Here is an 18,817-nt window from a genome sequence, read left to right as displayed (position 1 = left end):
GCTCTCAATGAAGAGAGGGAAAGAGAGAAAGACAGGATGACATTGTCTCCGTCTGAAGACTCACCTCTTTCTAATTGCCTCAAGTCGTATTGATTACCCAAGACCCCTCACACACCTCTTCTATGTGATCCCTTCACTCTGTGTAATCCCCACACAGAGCTTACAGACCAGGTTGTTTGCTGTTTTCTGATGTGATTAGCAGTATTGATCAAAGTGTGTGTGTGTGTGTTTTTATTTGTGTTTGGGGGCACCTTGCGTGTTTGATCACTCAGTAATTGGATGCTAAAAAGATGGAAGGAAAGAAATCTGCTTAATAATATTCATCTGATGATCATGCATCAAACATCAAACTTTCTCTTGCAACAACACCACATATATACCCACACACACCGTTTCCAGAAACCAGCACTTAAGCTGGGCTTCTATCACCCCCTCGTCAGGCCTGGAGGTGTGTTTAAGCGGCAGTTTGAGCCCCTGCACATTACCAGACATCTTACTGTGACACCACACACTCTTACTGCCAGTCATTCTTATTCCCTCGTCTGTCTTTCTGTCCCTAAGGGAAATGAAGATGACTTCATCCCTGTGCAATTAAATGCTCTCATTCTGTCTGGCCCTCTTCTATTTTGTGTATGTGTGTATGTCTGTGTGTGTGTGTTAGTGAAATGGATGAGATGTCAGATCCTGTGCAGACAGTTGGAGTAAGGACTAGACCAGAAAGTGAGCTAATCTCCTTCCATCCCTTCACTGATTGGAAGAACCCTGGACCCCAGCAATAACGCCCACCAATTAGACAGGCCTCCACAGTTGGCAGTTGTATCTGAGTGTAAGTCACCTACTGGACCTTTTGGCTCTCACTTGAGCTTATTGGAGGTTTGGAAATTCACTTTCTAAGTTCTAAGCTGCCCGTGGACTGAAAAACTGTGTATAGAATACCAAAACAAGATTGGTCTCCATGCAATTTAAACTCAAGTACTACATACATAACAGTATGTAGTAAATAAAGTTAGTCATGATTATAATGTGTGTATCATTATATCTCTCAAGTTTTTTGTCTGCTGGGTTTTATTTTATCTATTGAACACAATAATTCTCAGCATCCTAGGTGGATTTCTTCTGTATTTTGAATCATTTTTAAATTTTCTTAATGTATCTGCAATGTACAATGTATCCCAAAGTCTGATGCTAAACAGTGCACCACATATTGTATAACCAATTCTAAAAATAGACCACCTCGGTCTGTATGGTATATTGGTGTGAAGCATGTACAGCTTCCATGCAATAAAATGAAATCATAATCACAATCCCTAAAGAATCGCACCACTTTCAGACACAAGGTTCAGTTTACTTCACATGAGAATCACTATGTAGTCTTCTGACGGTCTGAAGGAACAATAAAAATAACTCTAATGATGTCATCAGGGATTCAGCTTGAAAGTACAAACTTACGATTGGAAAGCTTCTGTTTTTGAACTGGGAATATGGAGCTTTATAACGTATGAGCCTTTATGAGAAAAGCCCAAATAATAAACAAGGGTTCAACATGGGCTCAAAATGCCATCCATACCACAAGTTGAGTGCTTGGCTTCACATGGATACCTAGCTCCGGATAGTTTGAGAACATCAGGAAAATGTTTCCCAGTTTCAATGTGTATTTGTGACAATATGATGCGCATCCAATTTAACTAATTATGTAGCCTCCAGATGAAAACAATCAATCCAATGCACACGTATCAAACACACTGATTGAGAGTTATGCTGACAAAGGCAAAATCAATCAAAGTTTCCAGGCTAACCTCACTGATTCAAGGCACATAACTGGACACCACCATGTTTGCTATGCTTGTGCTGTTAGTGCTTCTTGGAGCATTATAACAGACTTATCTGACAAATATCAAAGCCCGCTGTATGGTATACACTGTACAAGAAGTTTGTGTTTAAGTCTTGGTGCGAAAAATCTAATTTTATGAGTCTGACACAGACCACTAATAAGCAGACATTTATGTTTTTGCTTTGTGTTGTAAGCTAATAATTTATCACCCCATCCTTTCATCATGAAGCTCCCAGTGCACAATTTGTGTGCTGATTATAATACAAGAGGAGGTTTGAAACTATTGTTATGGAGGCATTGTTATTGAGGGCGTTGACTACTTACAGGTGATTATAAAATAAGAGGAAAGAAATTTTACAAAGTTATTGTTGCATCAAATTAGATCCACAGTAGAAAATAGTGAGCTCTTTAAAATGACCCACTGGTTTCCTAGTTATGTGTCTTCATGCTGATGTGCCGAATCTCATTCCAAACATTAGATCACTAGTCAAACTCTGCACAGTGACCTACACCGTGTGTACACACCAAACTAAACTGAAATGAGCACTTCAACTCTACCTGCAAGCTCACAAGCTAGCTAACACAGAATGGCACAAAACAGGTAATTTTATGGTGAAAGTAGACAACTTCAAGAATGCTTTTACAGTCAGTGCTTCTTAACTTAGTGCAAAGAGAGGCCAGTGAATTCATCCACCACTTCTATACCTTGCATTTTGAAACCACACAACAGAAGAAATATGGAGCCATAAACAGGGAATTTAGTCTTTCAACAAGGTGTAAGCTGATAAGAGGCATGCAGCTTCAACAGGAACAGCAAAAAGTTGTTTCTGTGAGCCAACTCTCAAAGTGATGGAAATGTAAAAAGTTTCATTATAGACTAATTTGTGTGATTTTGTGTCCAGCACATTTAATATCTTTGGGATTAAAATAAACCCATGTCAACAAATTACACTATACTGCTAAAAATATTTGCTTGTCTACCGTCACATGAAACAAGGTCTTCTGGGAAGGCTTTCCACAAGGTTTAGATGTGTGTTTATGGGAATTTTTGACCATTCTCCCAGAAGTCTATTGTGAGGTTGTGAGGTCAGACACTGATGTTGGAGAAGAAGACCTAGCTCGGAGTCTCTCGGAGTCTAATTCATCCCAAAGGTGTTCTGTTAGTCAGGACTGTGCGCAGGCCATTCAAGTTCTTGACTCCAAATTCAGTCATACACGTCCTTATGGGCCTTGCTAGACCTAGCAGTCTGCAAGCCTAGGTGCTTGATTTTATACACCTGTGACATGTATTCAATAATTTTGATGGCTGAGTGATTGCTGAGTGACTGCACAAACATACATATACTATATTTATATATATACGTTATCGTGATCCTAAGTGATTCTTAGTAAAACTTAATCTGACAGCTCTGGATCTTAAATGAATAATTGTTTCAAATGACACATTTTTCACTAGATTTCTCCTATTTCTTACACAATCTGGCTGTGCAGGTGTTCATTTAGACCTCCAACTCGTACTATTAACAATGGACAACATAACCGGGGAAAAAAATGCATGCAACTACCGACCTTTTTCTTGTTGGTTGGGCAAATGTAGAAACTTGTCACCACAATGGTTGTTCCTGGCATCAGGTTGAGTTTGGTGTAGGTGGTGCCATAGTCAGAAGACCTAACAAAATTGCAGGCAAAAAAACAAGAACAGGTACAAGTTAGTCTGGAAACATTTAAGAGCATTTTTTTCATAGTTTTCCTTTTGCAATAATCCCATGAGAGGTAGGCAAAGATGCCTGGGAAAGCAGCTGCTTATTCTCGCAAACTGTCCTAAAGGTATTGTATCAGTTCTGTTCACCATATCGCTACTTTGCAGTCTGTGGTCTGAGCCAAGTGACAAATCAGAAACGGCTGGGAAACCTGTCATTGCCACAGTGGTGTAAAAACACCCTTGGGCTAGCGATGAAGTCCTGACCAATCCTTAAATCTGGCAGCTTTAGCAGGAGGTAGGGAGTGCTATGTGCGGTCAAGAGTGATAGTTACAGTAGCTGGATCATTTCTCCAGCCCCGCTCAGACATACCCACAAAGCACAGTGAAAGTGATTGTTTGTGACAGGTTTTGACAAATGATGCAGGTTTCAACTTGACAAAGCTTAAGGGGGCTTAACTCTTTTATGGATAATTAATGTCTTAAATTTCTGTCAGGAAGGAAAAGATAAACAAAACTAATACAGGAGATTTTCCCCTATACTTTATTATGTAGACAAGGTAAATTAAGGTTTACGACACTGGTTTGAATAAACAGAACACAAAACAAGTGTACATCAGACAACTTTCTAGGCTTCAAAAACAATGCAAAGCATACAGGAAGAAAGATGCTACAGCATTTAGCTGGAGGTTGAGGGTTCAACAGGAGGGAGCCTTGAAGAAGAGGACTTGATGAAAGAGACTGATGAGCTAGCACGTCAGCCTGGTTAAGGATGAGAGGATTTACTCCTTTGCGCAGTGGGACATCAACCACTGACAGACACTCACACACACATAAGACACATATACCCGAAGCTCTGCCAAGCCATTCAGCAATCAGCTCTCCCAGAGTGCTCTGATACAGCTGGAGAAAATGGAGTGGCATAGCAGGGGTGAGCTATTTCTCTGTGGTGAGCTGGCAATTGTTTTCATCTTCCTCGTTGGCCCGTGTGCCATATTTAACCCTGGATCACTTGGAGGACATGAACAGATCTCGTGCTGATGGCTGTGCTAGCAGCAGAGCTCTGTGCTTATCACAAAAACCCAGTTGTAGATGGAGTAAAGGCCTGCTAGGCCTGGTGAGCAGAGGTCCTCTCAGAGGGTGGATAATTTGGGTGTAAGTGCAAAAACCACATTAACTAGTCACATTAAGTCCTAATTAGCAAGAAGGATGATGATCAGCACTTTATAAACAGTGCTTGGAGAATCTGTTTAAACCATTTGTTCACGCACATTCATTGCCCTCCTTTAAGGAAGACTCTAGCTTCCATTTGTGCCTGTCAACATATGAAAATCTACTTACAAAGAATCAAAAGATGCTGCAGATCCAACTGCTAGAAAGGCATTCAGTAACATTTCCAAGTGCTTTGTATGTGACAGGTAAGAGATAGGTTGTTACCCAGCCTTTAGAGCTGGGTGAAAATATATCTGGTCACTCTTGATATTGAAGCTGAAATGAATGCTAGTGCATAAGAATTGGAATGTTATTCTTGTATTTCTGCAGGAGTGAAAACTCGGTCCCACAAGATTTCCTATGCTCTGTTGATAAACACATTAGCAAAATGTGTTGTGTTGTGTCTTTCTATAAAGACACAACACATTTTGCAACTCATTTAGACTGATGCTTCTTCTGTAAGAGATCTGTAAGAGATCTGTACTTCTGTTAGAGATCTGCAGAAATCCCCTTAGCTGCTGAACATTTCATAAGGATAACTTTAAAAACCTAAAACTGTCTCCCTAAAATGACATTACAATGCATCTACACTTTTTGCCAAGAGCACTTTGATTCAGTTCAATTCAGGTATATTTATATAGCACCAATGAGGGAAGCTTATCTGTTTACATACCACAAATCATAGCAAAAAATAATGTAAATCATAAAAAAAACTCAGCTTCATTTGGATAATCACCTTCTCCACAATAAGAGGAGAATACATCAACTCTATTACTGTACTGGGTATTACTTCTCCAGTTAACACAGAGGCCTCCAAAACCTCCTTATTACACATTTATAGTGCTTCATTAGCCAGGGTGTAATGAAAGGCCAGAGCTGGGGTGGGCATTCTGCCCAGAAATACAACTCAACATATGGACCTTGACTGTCCCTTGTCCCCTAGCTTTCTGTCCTCAATACCCTGTTTTGCCCAGCATCTGTTACAATGAACTTTTTCTTTCCATATATCTTCCATCTGATGTTAAAAATTAAAGGTATGGACTAATCTTTGTCAAATGCTCAAATTACATGTGTTTATTAATTTAACATAAACACACGTCAAATGATCCAAGGAGTACAGCTCTCTCTAGCTGGAGTGCACTGACAAATCCTCCAATCACAATGAAACATTAAGACATTCTTATGAATTATGAAGTATAAACAGGTATATTTCACCTAGGTTTACATTCACATATACCCTGAGCCAGTTAGGTTAGGGTACTGCATTCGAACTGGCTGCACCTCTAAGCAGTTATTTAACAAGTTATTGAAATTCTGAAAGTCTAACAACAGGCCATAGAAACTATACATATAGAAACATAAGTAAAATATCACAAAAGTGCTTCAAAGTTTGGCTATTTTTAGTGCCAAAACAAAAAAGTAAGAAAAGGCAACTTAAAAACAAAAAAACTAATCGGAGGAGTCATGAGGCAAAGATATGTCACTTAGGCTACATTCACACTGCAGGCGAAAGCGCATCAAATCCGATTTTTTTGACCCTATGCGACCCATATCCGATCATGGTATGACAGTGTGAACGGCACAAATCTGATATTTTCAAATCCGATCTGGGTCACTTTCGTATTTGGTACTGAATCCGATACATATCCGATGTTTCAGAAAGCGACTGCTGTGTGAATGGTCAAGTCGCATTAAATCCATCTTTTACGTCACTGACACAAGACAGACGCCAATTATCAGCGCCGGAGAAGCGCCCGATAGGACATCGCGAACGCTTCCTGGCCATCCGGTGAAAGTGCTGGGAAGACAACGTTGGAGAAATGTTAACATTTTATTTGTACTGCATAATCTGCTGATTCTGACAGAAATCTGCAGCTATCCTTTGAAGCACCGCTCCTCTCTAAAACAGCAATAAGGATAATTATTAGGCTATTTACATTATTATGTAATAACTTAAAGCAAAAATTGGGAAACGTGAAGTCCAAAGTCTTTATATTAAGGGCCATCAGTCAAACAATATTGTTTGCTCTGGGTCTAAACAGAGCGTGTTGTGTGTGACATCTTCTTTTGCGCATGCGGGCCGCTTTGAGCGTTCACGCTGGAGCGCGTTTGCGGTCGCATTTTATTTTTAGTGTGAACGAGCAGACAAAAAGATCGGATTTGATCAAAATATCGGAATTGAGCATTAAGACCTGCAGTGTGAACGTAGCCTTATAAAGCTAATATAGAGGTTGGGTAGGGGTTAGAGTGTAAAGTCAGCTGTCTCAGCACCTTACATGCTGAGAATAATGATGTTGAGTTAATAGGAGAGTTCATTTTATACTGTCTACCACCAAGACCTCTGGATTAATAGACTAGTAGAGAGCTATTGTAGATTAATGAGGAATAATTACTTTTAAACAGAGTAGGAAGGTGATGAGAAGAGATATGGACGAGGACAGGGAGCAGGAGAGGGGAGAAGAGTTGAATGAGAAAATGAAAAAAGTTTAATCTGTGGTACTCAGTGTAGCCCTCAGTCCTGGCAATTTAATATTAACAGAAAAGTAGGATATCGAGGCACACGCTGACACAAAATAGTCATTAATATTACCCTTATGTTATTTCATGTCCAAGTCTTCATGTCAAACAGCATAACTGTGAGAAAACATTCATTTTTGATATGCAGTACAAAGGCTTAAACAAGTTGCCGCAGACACAAGACAATTGGTAGAAGGCAAATAGCTGAAATAATAACAGCAGAAAAACGGAAACTACTATAAAACAAGAGTGGAATACTAAAAAAAAACAAAAGGGGAGAGAAGGGAAATGTCTGCGAGAATGAATGTGACAGTGACAGACACTACGGGTGAAATTGTATTTTCCTTGATCTGCTTGAGAAAACAGAGAAATGTGGAAGCACTTTAGGGTGGCGACAGGTGCTGATTCAGATTTAATGTCCTAATATGTCAAGGTTGCTCCCAGCGCTTGACATCTCAGGAAAGAAAAATTGAGTGTGTCAAGCAAATGTCTGATGCAATGGAATACCAAAATATAGAGAGCACAGGAGAATGGATATAAGGAAATGGATTCATGATAAATCCATCTAAAGATCTTCAAAGTGTTAGCTGGTGTGGCGTTATGATGAATATGTGACAGAAGGAAATTCATCCTTCAAGGCTTTTCTCTTCTGAATTCACATGCATTTGGTGAAACATCTGCTGTCTAAGAAGAACTAAGCTAATAAATAGCTTCAAACAAAGCTAACGAAGAACAGAGCAGTGGGTTGGTGTATTAAAGGTTAGCCATAGACATATACAGTAGTTGGCTGAGTCTCATCATGCTGTTCAGTGTCTGATTTCTGCTAAGACAGACAGATACCGTCAGTCTGAATCAGGTCTGGAAAGCCTGATGGCCAGACTTTTAGGGCTGATGACACTCATCACTGATTGGCTGACATACAGATTTCCCAGAGAGGCTAACTGAGGGCAACGTCCTCTGATAAGAGGATAGGATTGAGCTGGATCTTAGTTTAGTATAGAATATGTCACAGTTTCAAGTCTTACACCACAGAAACACAAGAAAAACTCTGCAGTGCATTATGCAGTTGCTCTGTTGACAAGTCTGATGAAGTATGAGGATAAATTTGCTTCCTTACCAGAGTATCACTAACTGACGCTATCTACTGCATCCTACTGTATGAGAATTTGTGCCAAATTTAATCTAGAGCAGGTTAAAGTTTGGGTCATGAGCGATCATTGTGATCGTAAGCGTTGCTATTTTTCTTTTTGAAAGAGTAGAGAATTCGTGGGAGATGGGAGCTTTTGATTTATCGCACTAAAGGTAATTGCCATGAGTGGTGTCAAAGAATACAGCAGAGAGCGAGTCACCATTAGTGTTAAAACTGATTTACTGGTTTAAAGTAAGCCATCAAATACCAATGGGCAGATTGAGCTTTCAACAAGTGCAATCACTTTTTATGCTTTCAGATGATAAATTGAAAAATTACTGTTTCATGACACAGCTTTATGGACGATAAAAGTAAGATGTATGAACAAGAAACGTAGTGGTGGAAGTCGGGGTTGGGGTTGTCAGCGTCACACATGGACAGGTCAGTAGTGTTATCGCCCATTCTTCTTTAAAAAGGAACCGTCTACTCGACTGTCATTTGTCTGTTTATTTTCGCTTCTTTTTGCAGCAGTAGAATGGTTGAGGATGATAAAGCTCAGGGAGTCTCAGGTGTACCCTGGACAAAGGTTTTATGGCCATCTGCTATGGCCTGATTGTGTCAAAGCCTTGGTTTATTGACTGCAGAATAGACTGTAGAATGAAATAGCACGTCTTTCAGAGATCTACTCCGCTCAGATATACAGAAAATAGAGAAATTGAGTAGAGAAGTTTTGCCACAGCACAACTTCTCTACTCAATTTCTCTATTTTCTGTATATCTGAGCGGAGTAGATCTCTGAAAGACGTGCTATTTCATGTATAAAAGAATGGATTTTTAAAAAATATTTGTCTTTGAGTGTTTTTGGTGAGCTGCAAAGTCAGACAAATGCAATTTAACACTCAGTCTTTTGGTGTTACAGCTACCAGAAAGCTGGGGAAAGTGTGAACCTGTTTTGACAGGGAAAGCAAAAAGACAACTGGTCTTGTTATGACAGTGGCAGACGTGTCAACCAGACTGGCCACAAATCATAAAATCATAAAATGACAAGTTGAACTGTCTACAGAAAGGTGTTAACAGACACATAAAAACCCTAAAAGATCAATCAATCTTTAAACCGCAGGCTTTTAAGACGGTGGTATTATGTTAAAAGCATCTGCTTGACGTTGCTGTATTTGCTACTTATACACTAATTGTTAACCTTCTTCTAATTTCCTACTTCTAAAAAGTGAGATTATTGTACTCATTGTAAAAAATCTTAGAAAAATGGTGATCAACCAAATATTTATTTGCTGAAATGCTAGTCTATGCATGTATTACTTATAGTTTAGACTGCTGTAATTCATTGTTATTATGTTTTTCTAAAAATTTCTTTAAAAAGCCCTTAGCTGGTCCAGAAGGATGTAGCAAGAGTACTGGGACTAGAAAGATATTTACTTTTCTCCAGTGGCTACCTATTAAATCCAAAATTAGATTTAAAATCCTTGACCTCTCATAAAACGTCTTGAATAATCAGGTCCCATTTTATCTTAAAGGCTGATAGTACCATATTGAGAGCACTAGAATGGGAGCCATTCAGATTTCAGCTGGAGCTAGCTTTCAGTTTAAGAAACACTCCCCTCTCTCCTTTTAGGTCTAGTCTTAAAGCATTCGTTTTTGCTAAAGCTTGTACTTAGGGCTCGACAGGATGCCTTGAACTCATCCCTTAGTTACACTGCAATAGGCTAAGGCTGTTTCACTCCCTTCTTTAGCTCTCTCAATATTTATACACCACTATTACATTTAATCACTGGTAATTAATTTTAAAATCTGGCTCTCTCGTATGTGTGTCTGTTGTAATGTCTCCCACCGGTGTGCTTTTCTTTTCTTACATACATGAAGTTACACAAACACTGGGGTTGGAGAACTGGAAATGCAGGTGGTTGGGTCTGTGTTTCCACAAGCGCCGCTAGTTTAGAAACTTATTCCCGTTAACAACAAAAACAAGATGGACATCTTTTACTTGCTAGCAAGGGAGGCCCCGGCCGGTGTTTCAGAACGCACTCTTAATCCTACCGCAGACTGACCCCAACGACAGCCTCCGCTGCCTTTTATTGGGAAAACAGTTCACACAATACACATCACAGCAAAAGCACCTCCCACCGTAAACCCCCAAATGGTTCTAAGACAAGAAACAGAATCTTCACAAGGGATGTGTCTACAATAATCCTCCCCCAGCACAAAGTGGCTGGAGAGGTGGTCAGAGACAAAGGAATGTCTTGATCCTATAGATTGATCTAAGACGTTACAAATTTAAGAAACACAATGACAACATTCAACAATTAGACTTAACACAGGTTGCCTGGGCACGAAATACCCCTTTGTGCAACCCAGTATCATAGTAAAATATATAATAGATAAGCTAATCAACTGTCTTTATTTTATGCACCTGGGGACAGAGACATTGTATTTCAAGCCAACATGAAAACAATCACAATAGTAACAATACACCTATATTCAATAATTGTACTACATTAAATGTACAACCTCAATTCCAATGAAGTTGGGACGATGTATAAAATGTAAATAAAAACAGAATACAATGATTTGAAAATCCTTTTTAACCTATATTCAATCGAATACACTACAAAGACAAGCTAATGTTCAAACTGATAAACTGTATTGTTTTGCAAATTTTCCCTCATTTTGAATTTGATGCCTGCAACACATTCCAAAGAAGCTGGGACAGGGGCATGTTTACCACTGTGTTATGTCACCTTTCCTTTTAACAATACTCAATAAGCGTTTGGGAACTGGAACTGGGGTTGTACTATCGACATGGCTAGATACCACAGGTTCATGACAGAGATTTTCCCTCTCTCATCCTTTACTTCCCAAAAACACCATGAAGAACATTTTGGATTTTAAGTTAGACCTGTCTACATGGCGTCAAAGTGCCATTTGATGTCCCAGACGGTCATGTGGATTGCAGCAAAGAGAACATGGATGATAATGCACTGCTTTGTCCTGTTTTGGATAGAATATGAGTAGGCACTTGTAGATACATATCTGATCTGACAGTTGCGCACACTGCAAGATGAAGGCTCCATCTCGCAAGTTATTGTTTATGCTTTATGATGAGAGTAATTTAGCTCATTTGCATTAGAATCAAAACACATAGTAGCAGAAGTTTGTAAGATGTGGGTTACATTTGTGTTCAGGTTAGTTACTAATGCCTGAGCAGCAATTAGCAATTTCATTTGGAAGAGCCTCCTACACTGCAAGTAGTCTGAGCAGGCAGTTAGCCAGGATACAGTGATTCATGCTTAGTAAGGGCACTTCACAGTGGCGGATAGTCTCTTGAAGTGCACAAAATCACTGGAGCATAGATATCAGCAGCAGAGTACTGCTGCCACTTGAAAAGCTGCTTATGGAAGTCTCCTGACAGGCCACTCTGCATCTACTTTTCTTGTTTATATAGCGAAAATGACATAATATTATAACAAATACATCACCAACAGATTGCACTTAATTAGGCAGTTTTCTTAAGAGGCTACTTTTATATTACACCACTGAACCTGTTCTTTCCCAGGCTCTGTGGTGACTGAATCACTGGCCTTTCTCTGTCAGTTGTAATGAGTTTCTTTGCAGCCTTTTGAGTAAAACCCCTTGAATAAAATAATAATCAATCTGCTACTATCAACAAAGGCTGTGATAGCACATGATGAAAAAAATAAATCACAAAAAAAGAATCCTTCATAAATTACTTTCAGGACACCCATATGGAAAAGATATATATAAATCTTATAAAGTTTGCATCTGTCTTGTGTGAAAAGCATGAAAGAGTGAAAACAGATATAAGATCCCTTGAAAAAGTATAAATAAATAAAACTTGTATGTTTTGGATACTTACTAAAACAATATATGAAAGTGGCCACTTTCATGAGTAAAACATGAAAGCCTTATATGATTATATGAAGTAGGCCAAATCTGATGCAAGTTTTTTCTATTTCTTTTCCATATGGGCAGGCTTGAAATTTCTCTAGCAAGATATCTACAAGGATGCACATATTATATGCCCATATTTAGATCATTTCCCTTAAGAAAGGAGCTGAAATGGTTATAACACCCATAAAAAAGAAATATGTGTGTGTGTGTGTGTATATAAAACACTCTACTATCAAGAGAAATAACCACACTCCCTGGATCCCATCGGCAAAACTCCTCTCCCAATGAGCATAATTAGCAAAAATGGAGAAACACAAATCCTTAAAGAGCGTTCAGTTCTCCAGCACACATTCGGGATTTCTGATGATGGATATGGACTATTATGCTTATCATAACAGTCCATATCAGGTTGCTATGCAGGTGCCTGTTATGGAAGACGACCAGTTAACTCCCTCAGTACGGCAGAAATAACATAGAAATTCAACCAAGATAAACAGCATTGTATTTGGATGGTGGTAATAACTTTTCATCTACACGCAATAAGTCCTCCAACATGAACATTAATATAGGTTTAAGCAGCAGAATATCGGCCAGTGGTTAAAGATGTCTAGAGTTTGTGGCTTTATAACTCTGTTGCAGAGTTGCAGGTGGAATACATCTGTACTATACTCATTTTTATTTATTTTATTTATTTTTGGGGTTGGTACTTAAGATTAGACATACATTACCTGCACCTTTAAAAAAAAGTCAAATGTAACGTTTATATATGTATTCCCTGTAAAAGGGCGTTTCTCATTTTTTTAGGATTTAATGTTGCACCTTGGGCTGAGTTTGTTTTTTTCCTATACAGATTTAGTTTGGATTGTGAAACCCTTAAATGCATTTTTATAATACCGTTAGCAGTTGTTAGAATACTGAATATTTTTACAGCCACGCTAGCAGTGTGCTTGTAGCATATTGGTCCATCATTTTGATCCAGGTATTTCATAATACTTTTTTTACACAAAAAAGAGAGATATGTGAGCTTTTAGTAAACCTTATTACATGTGTATTGTGACCTTCCAATTTTCAAAATTTAGAGTTCTGGTTGGTTATTGACTGCAGAACAGATTGTAGAGTTAAATAATTTAATGCCAGAAAAACATGCTTTTGTTCATTTGAAACTGTTTACACTTGGCATTGCTTTGACTTGGGTTTTTTTAGGATGTATAAGGTGTTGTCAGGACAAGCAAGCGGATAACTCAAAGCTGTGAGAACAGTGCCAGCTGATGGATTATCTATATCTGAGTCTCCTTGAAATAATTTGCCATTTTTCAGAAACAGTGCTAAAACTTTGAATGTAAATCTTTCAATCTTCCAATTTGTTCCTAGCAGTTTCTCTGTGTCAGAATACTTCCTTTAAAACCTACTGAATGAGATGTGAGGAGTGCTGCTAGTAGCATGATCATTGCTCCCCCATCTCTCCTTCTCCTGGCTGAGATTAAACATTTCCTACAGGCCTCTCCTAAGCACATAACAGTGGAGGCACTGGAGATACCAAGCAACATTCCCAAGCTCCATCAATTCACTTTTTCTCTGAAGCATCCACCGCGTGCCCTTCTTTGCACTCAAGTCCCAGCTGAACTGAAGAAGGAAGAGTGATAAATGAAAACATTTATCTAGATGACATTCCCATCAGCACGCTTTGGGACAAGCACCCTGAACACCGCAGCACACTCCCAGAATTCACAAGAAGCACTGCTGTGTTGGCTTACGTTGGACCTGAGGTTTAATTTTTAAGATTTTTTTTTTTGTTTTGCTTTTATCAGCTTGTCTCCTGAAGTCAAAATAAGCAGCTAGGATCAACTCCTTTGAGTGAACTTGGCTGTGAATACTTAAACAGATGAGCTTGTTTACAGACATTCTCATCATTTTGCCATTTCAATCACTATTGTACAAATGATTAGATCAGCTTCTCTGCACTTTATTTTCTTGCTCCATACCCATCCAGAGCCACAGAGAAAGTGCAAAGCCAAATAACACTTTCTAGCTTAATTGCTTTTACTGAAAATGCTAAAATGTGCTCTTCCTCCAGCTTTTGGAAAATACTGATCGCTCCCACTCCCCAAAAGCCAGTTGCTAATCTCATCTATGTGATAAACATATGAGCATTTTGTTTCTCTTTACGGGGACGATTCAGCTGTTAGATTGTTTTAGAGAACAATTAGGGTTTTACTAATTTCATTTGATAGATTTTCTTTTCTGTCTTCAAGCTTAAAGTTATTGAAACAACCCAAGGGATAAAATTGTGTAATCACAAGGCGAGGATTTGATTACTCCTCGCATTGATTAAAAGTGTAAAAACTGATTTCTGTTTACAAAAATAACAAAGTTTATGATGTTCAGGCTTTTGCCTTCTTTTCAGAGGCATTTTAGACCTGAAGAATATATATTAATTAATCCATGCTTTACACCTTTCACCACTTGCCTGCAACCTATTGCATCTATAACAACAGTAAAAGAGTCCAGGTCATGGACTGGGCTGCCTGTAGTCCAGACCTTACATGAACTGAAGATCTGGTACATTATGAAGCAGAAAAAGTAGAACAAAGAAGACCCAGGATTGTTCAGCAAGTAAAATCCGCTGTCAGGCAAAGCAGTCCTCTACCAGAAGTCCAGCAACTGATCTGCTCAGTTTCCAGATGTTTCCAGATGTTTATTGCCACACAATGGTAAACATGGCCCTGTTACAGGTTTTTCGAGATGTGCCATCAAATTCAAAATGCCTTTTTTTTCTTAAAATAATACATTTTCACAGTTTACACATATGATATGTTGTCTGCATTCTATCATAGGTTTATGCGATTTGCAAGTCATTGCAACCTGTTTTTATTTACATTCTACACAACATCTAAGCTTTTGGGGGATTGGAGTTGGTGCTTTGTTTTTTATTTTTTTCCGTGTGCATATATAGTGTATTCTTTTTAATCAGTGCATTTATTTAAGTCTTACTTACCACCTCTCTAACTGGAGGGCCAGTCTGTCACATACACATTTAGTGAGACTGAGGAATGAATACAGCTTTTAGAAAACACTACATCAAAGTCAGAAATATGAAGCTCAAACTGGGTCGAATGGTTATAATTACCATTGTACGCAATGCCCTATGTTTGAGATACGCACCTTCTGGATGCAATAAAAATGTGACTAATCTAAAACTGGAAGCAGTGCTGACATCAATAACACCCACAAGGAATTGATTCATTTCACCCATTTTTCAATTATGTGTTTTTCTAAGAAAAAAAGCAGTCTTTGCCAACAGCAAGTCATTCATTTTATTACTGTACTGATGTTGTACTGACAGTGGTGGATTTGCCTGGAAAACCACTTTACAAATCCTGGTTTTGGAGGGATGGTGCACAAAGCTTCTGAAATTATATTTATTTTTGTTTAGTTTTTGCAACCCATAAATGGTTTATAGCAATTATGGCTCTTTATTTAATCTGAACCCCAAAGGATCTCTGTACTCATGCTGCAGAGTTCAGCTCACACCACTGGAGAGTGACTATTTAAGAAGGACTTTTGCAAAAAACAAAAACAAAAAACACATTTAACAAGGGCAAATAAAACTTTTCTTTCAGCTTTATTGTTTTCTTTTAGTCTTTGGTGCTATAACTGAAACTATACAGTAGATTAAGTAAGAGCAGAAATGAGATTCAGGCTGTGTTCAAAATAAACAAATTAATGAATAAATAAATGTATAATTAAGGGATAATTAACTTTGCTATTGCACATGAGCAGGCTGGGTGATGCCATAATTATCTATTGGTATTTTTTTAGAAATAAGTTTGAGCTTGTGCTACTTTATTTATATTAATCAGTTGTTAAACTTGAAGACAAAATTGTGACTTGTGATTCAATTGTTATTGCCAGAGTCTTTCCATTTGTAGTTAACGTGTGTGTAACATCAGTTCATTAGGAAGTGAGCAACCTTAGCATACTAGCTGTAATAGTAGCATGTGGGTGCATCTGCTGTGAAAAAAAAATGCTGAAGGGGGTTAGGTTTAGGTACTGCAGTCAGTTAGATATGCCTAAACTTCAGTGTAAATTATTGAAATCTAATGAACTGCATTGGCTAATCTAAGAAAGGAAATGATGTTCAGCTTTTTTAACTTCTGAAGCGTTTTTTCTTTTCGTTTCTTTTTTACACTTCAATGGAAGAACAAACATACAGCTGTATAAAAATGAATATGTTTACTGAAAACAGTTAGGAAGAAGTAAGAAATAAGAAATCAGTGACTTGATTAGATGCCTTGTTTTTTTTATGTGTTTCATTCCATATTCTGTAAAGTGAAACTTTAAAGTTGAAAACTTCCATCTGGAACAAATGTCTGAATACAATATGACAAATACAGTTCTAACTTATGTATCCTAATGGTATTATTCTTTTACCGAGGACATCACTAGGTTGATATTAGCATTTAATTCAAAGCACTTCAGTGTCTTTACCATAACAAAGCTGCTAGCATGCAGCAAGTCTACACTAAGATCACTAATTTACGTAACTCTAGTACTGTTCTGGGGATGAAAGTAGATAGTTCAGTGGACAATTTTATGCTTCATATGTTTGGGGTTATCTGAAGATATAACGTGCTGAAGCAGTCAGACAAGCAGACAAAAGTAGGAAACAGTAGGAAAAATTTCAAAAAGAGGCGATGGTAATAAAAAAGCACACACCTGTGTAAAAAAAAAAACAACCACAAGCACACACACTCTCATTCAGTCCTTTAATCTATGCTTAAGTGCTTTAGCGAACATTCACACACTCACGCGGATGCATTAGATCCAACTTAGAGTTCAGTATCTTGCTAAAGGATACTTTGACAAATGGAGTGGAGGAGCCAGGAATCAATATACCTGAGAAAGGAGACTGTGTAAGAGAGCCAGAGATTAATACTAATTATTACACTAAATGCAGAGTGCTGTATGAGTGTGGTCATTTGATTCATCCTTGACAATAACCTTTAGTTTAAAAAAAAAACGGTTTTAAGGCTAAGCTAAGGCTTGGCATCCGATAGCAAAGTGCTCTATAATCTTTAAGATAAGATGGGGCCTGATTAAATTTGATTCTTGATTTAACAGGGAGCCAATGAAAAGAAGCTAATATAGGAGAAATAGTCAGAGTGCAATCTTCAGGTGTTGATGAGACGATGGATATTTCAAGAGAAAAAAAGGCTGAACATAATTAAAAGTAACTGTTTTGATCCACCATTCATCACCTGATATAGCTCAAAGATTCCTGACTTCAAAGACCAGCTGTTGCCTCCCTATTGATAACGGTGGCTTCACACTGGGAGCATGATTCTTGACTGCCTTTGGGCATCTCAGAGAAGTCCACATAAAGGCCAACACTACTGCCTTGCTGGCAGTGATCAAAGGCAAATAGACAGACAATAATAGACAAAAGATGCAGAAAAGGCGCCTTGATGAGGTGATGAATAGTGCCGTGTGTATAACTTATGACCACAAGACCCTTCACTGACTGTTTTGATATGAAGCCTTCCTTGGCAGGAAAATCATAAATGGAGAATCAGCAGGATTATCTGTGGCTCATCTTTATTTGTCTTTCCTTTCTTTTAAATATTTAAGCACTGTGACCTTTGAACTCTATAAGAGAAGCCTGACAAGATTGCCAGACGCCCACACATGCATGGGGGGTCGAGTTAAGGCCCCATGGGAGAGGGTCAAATACCAAAGGCAGGCAGGCCAGACACAAACCAATTTATCTCAGTAACTGACTCTGACGGGACTCTGAAACTAATCAGCCACTACTGATTACTGTTATATTGAATGTCGATAAGTGTTTAATGAAACAGTGACATTTTTGGAAATTTACTTTTTTCAGACAGTTAAATAAGAAAATAAATACTATGGAAGCGAAAAATAAAAATGTTGTACTCAGGACATGGCTTGTGCAGCTTGCCATACACACTATACCAACATATAGCAGTTATACTTGTTGTTTGGTAATCTAAATCAGTATAAAAATGCACATTATAGTTTTGGGTGACTCAGATAATATTGTGTATGTGCGAAGAACATAGCTCTTTTAAGTTGTACAGCATAATTGTATGCAAAAATACATGGAATATCTCATGACAGCACTGAGTAATTAGTGCAAATATTTAAAAGAAAACAAAAAAACAAGATTGACACAAATCACATGAAGATATTTTTTACTTTTGGTTTGCCAAAAAAAGATCTGAATATTTTAATATTCTAATTTATTCTAATCTGCAGTAGAGAGCGCAGAGACAGTCTCGCGGAGACGCTCCTCGCACACTGGAAGTATTTCAGTCTGCATCTTTTACCGGACTGAAAAGAAAGAGTGGGCCAGGCAGACTGTGCAGTAAGTGGGCTGATAACACAGAAAGCAAGTGGTTTCCCAGGGGGCCGTCTGAGCACACTGCAGTGCATTCACATCTAATCTTCTGTCACCCTCTAAGACACCCACCTACAGATCCCCC

General features: G+C 38.3%; 1 protein-coding gene across 3 annotated transcripts in view; it reads right to left on the bottom strand.

Annotated features, from left to right (window-relative positions):
* The window catches only part of sorcs2 (sortilin-related VPS10 domain containing receptor 2), a 368,020-nt gene that overhangs the window by 222,017 nt on the left and 127,186 nt on the right, over positions 1-18,817 (bottom strand). For all 3 annotated transcript variants that reach the window (XM_005741860.1, XM_013913087.1, XM_013913088.1), the window contains exon 3: positions 3,401-3,500. In XM_005741860.1, coding sequence (XP_005741917.1) covers positions 3,401-3,500 — 100 coding nt within the window. The remainder of the gene's footprint in view (positions 1-3,400; positions 3,501-18,817) is intronic.

The sequence above is a fragment of the Pundamilia nyererei genome, unplaced genomic scaffold (genome assembly GCF_000239375.1).
Source record: "Pundamilia nyererei isolate P.nyererei 1_Seehausen unplaced genomic scaffold, PunNye1.0 scaffold00114, whole genome shotgun sequence".
NCBI lineage: Eukaryota > Metazoa > Chordata > Actinopteri > Cichliformes > Cichlidae > Pundamilia > Pundamilia nyererei.
Note: the sequence above shows the minus strand (reverse complement) of the source record. Positions and strands in the feature narration are given on the sequence as shown.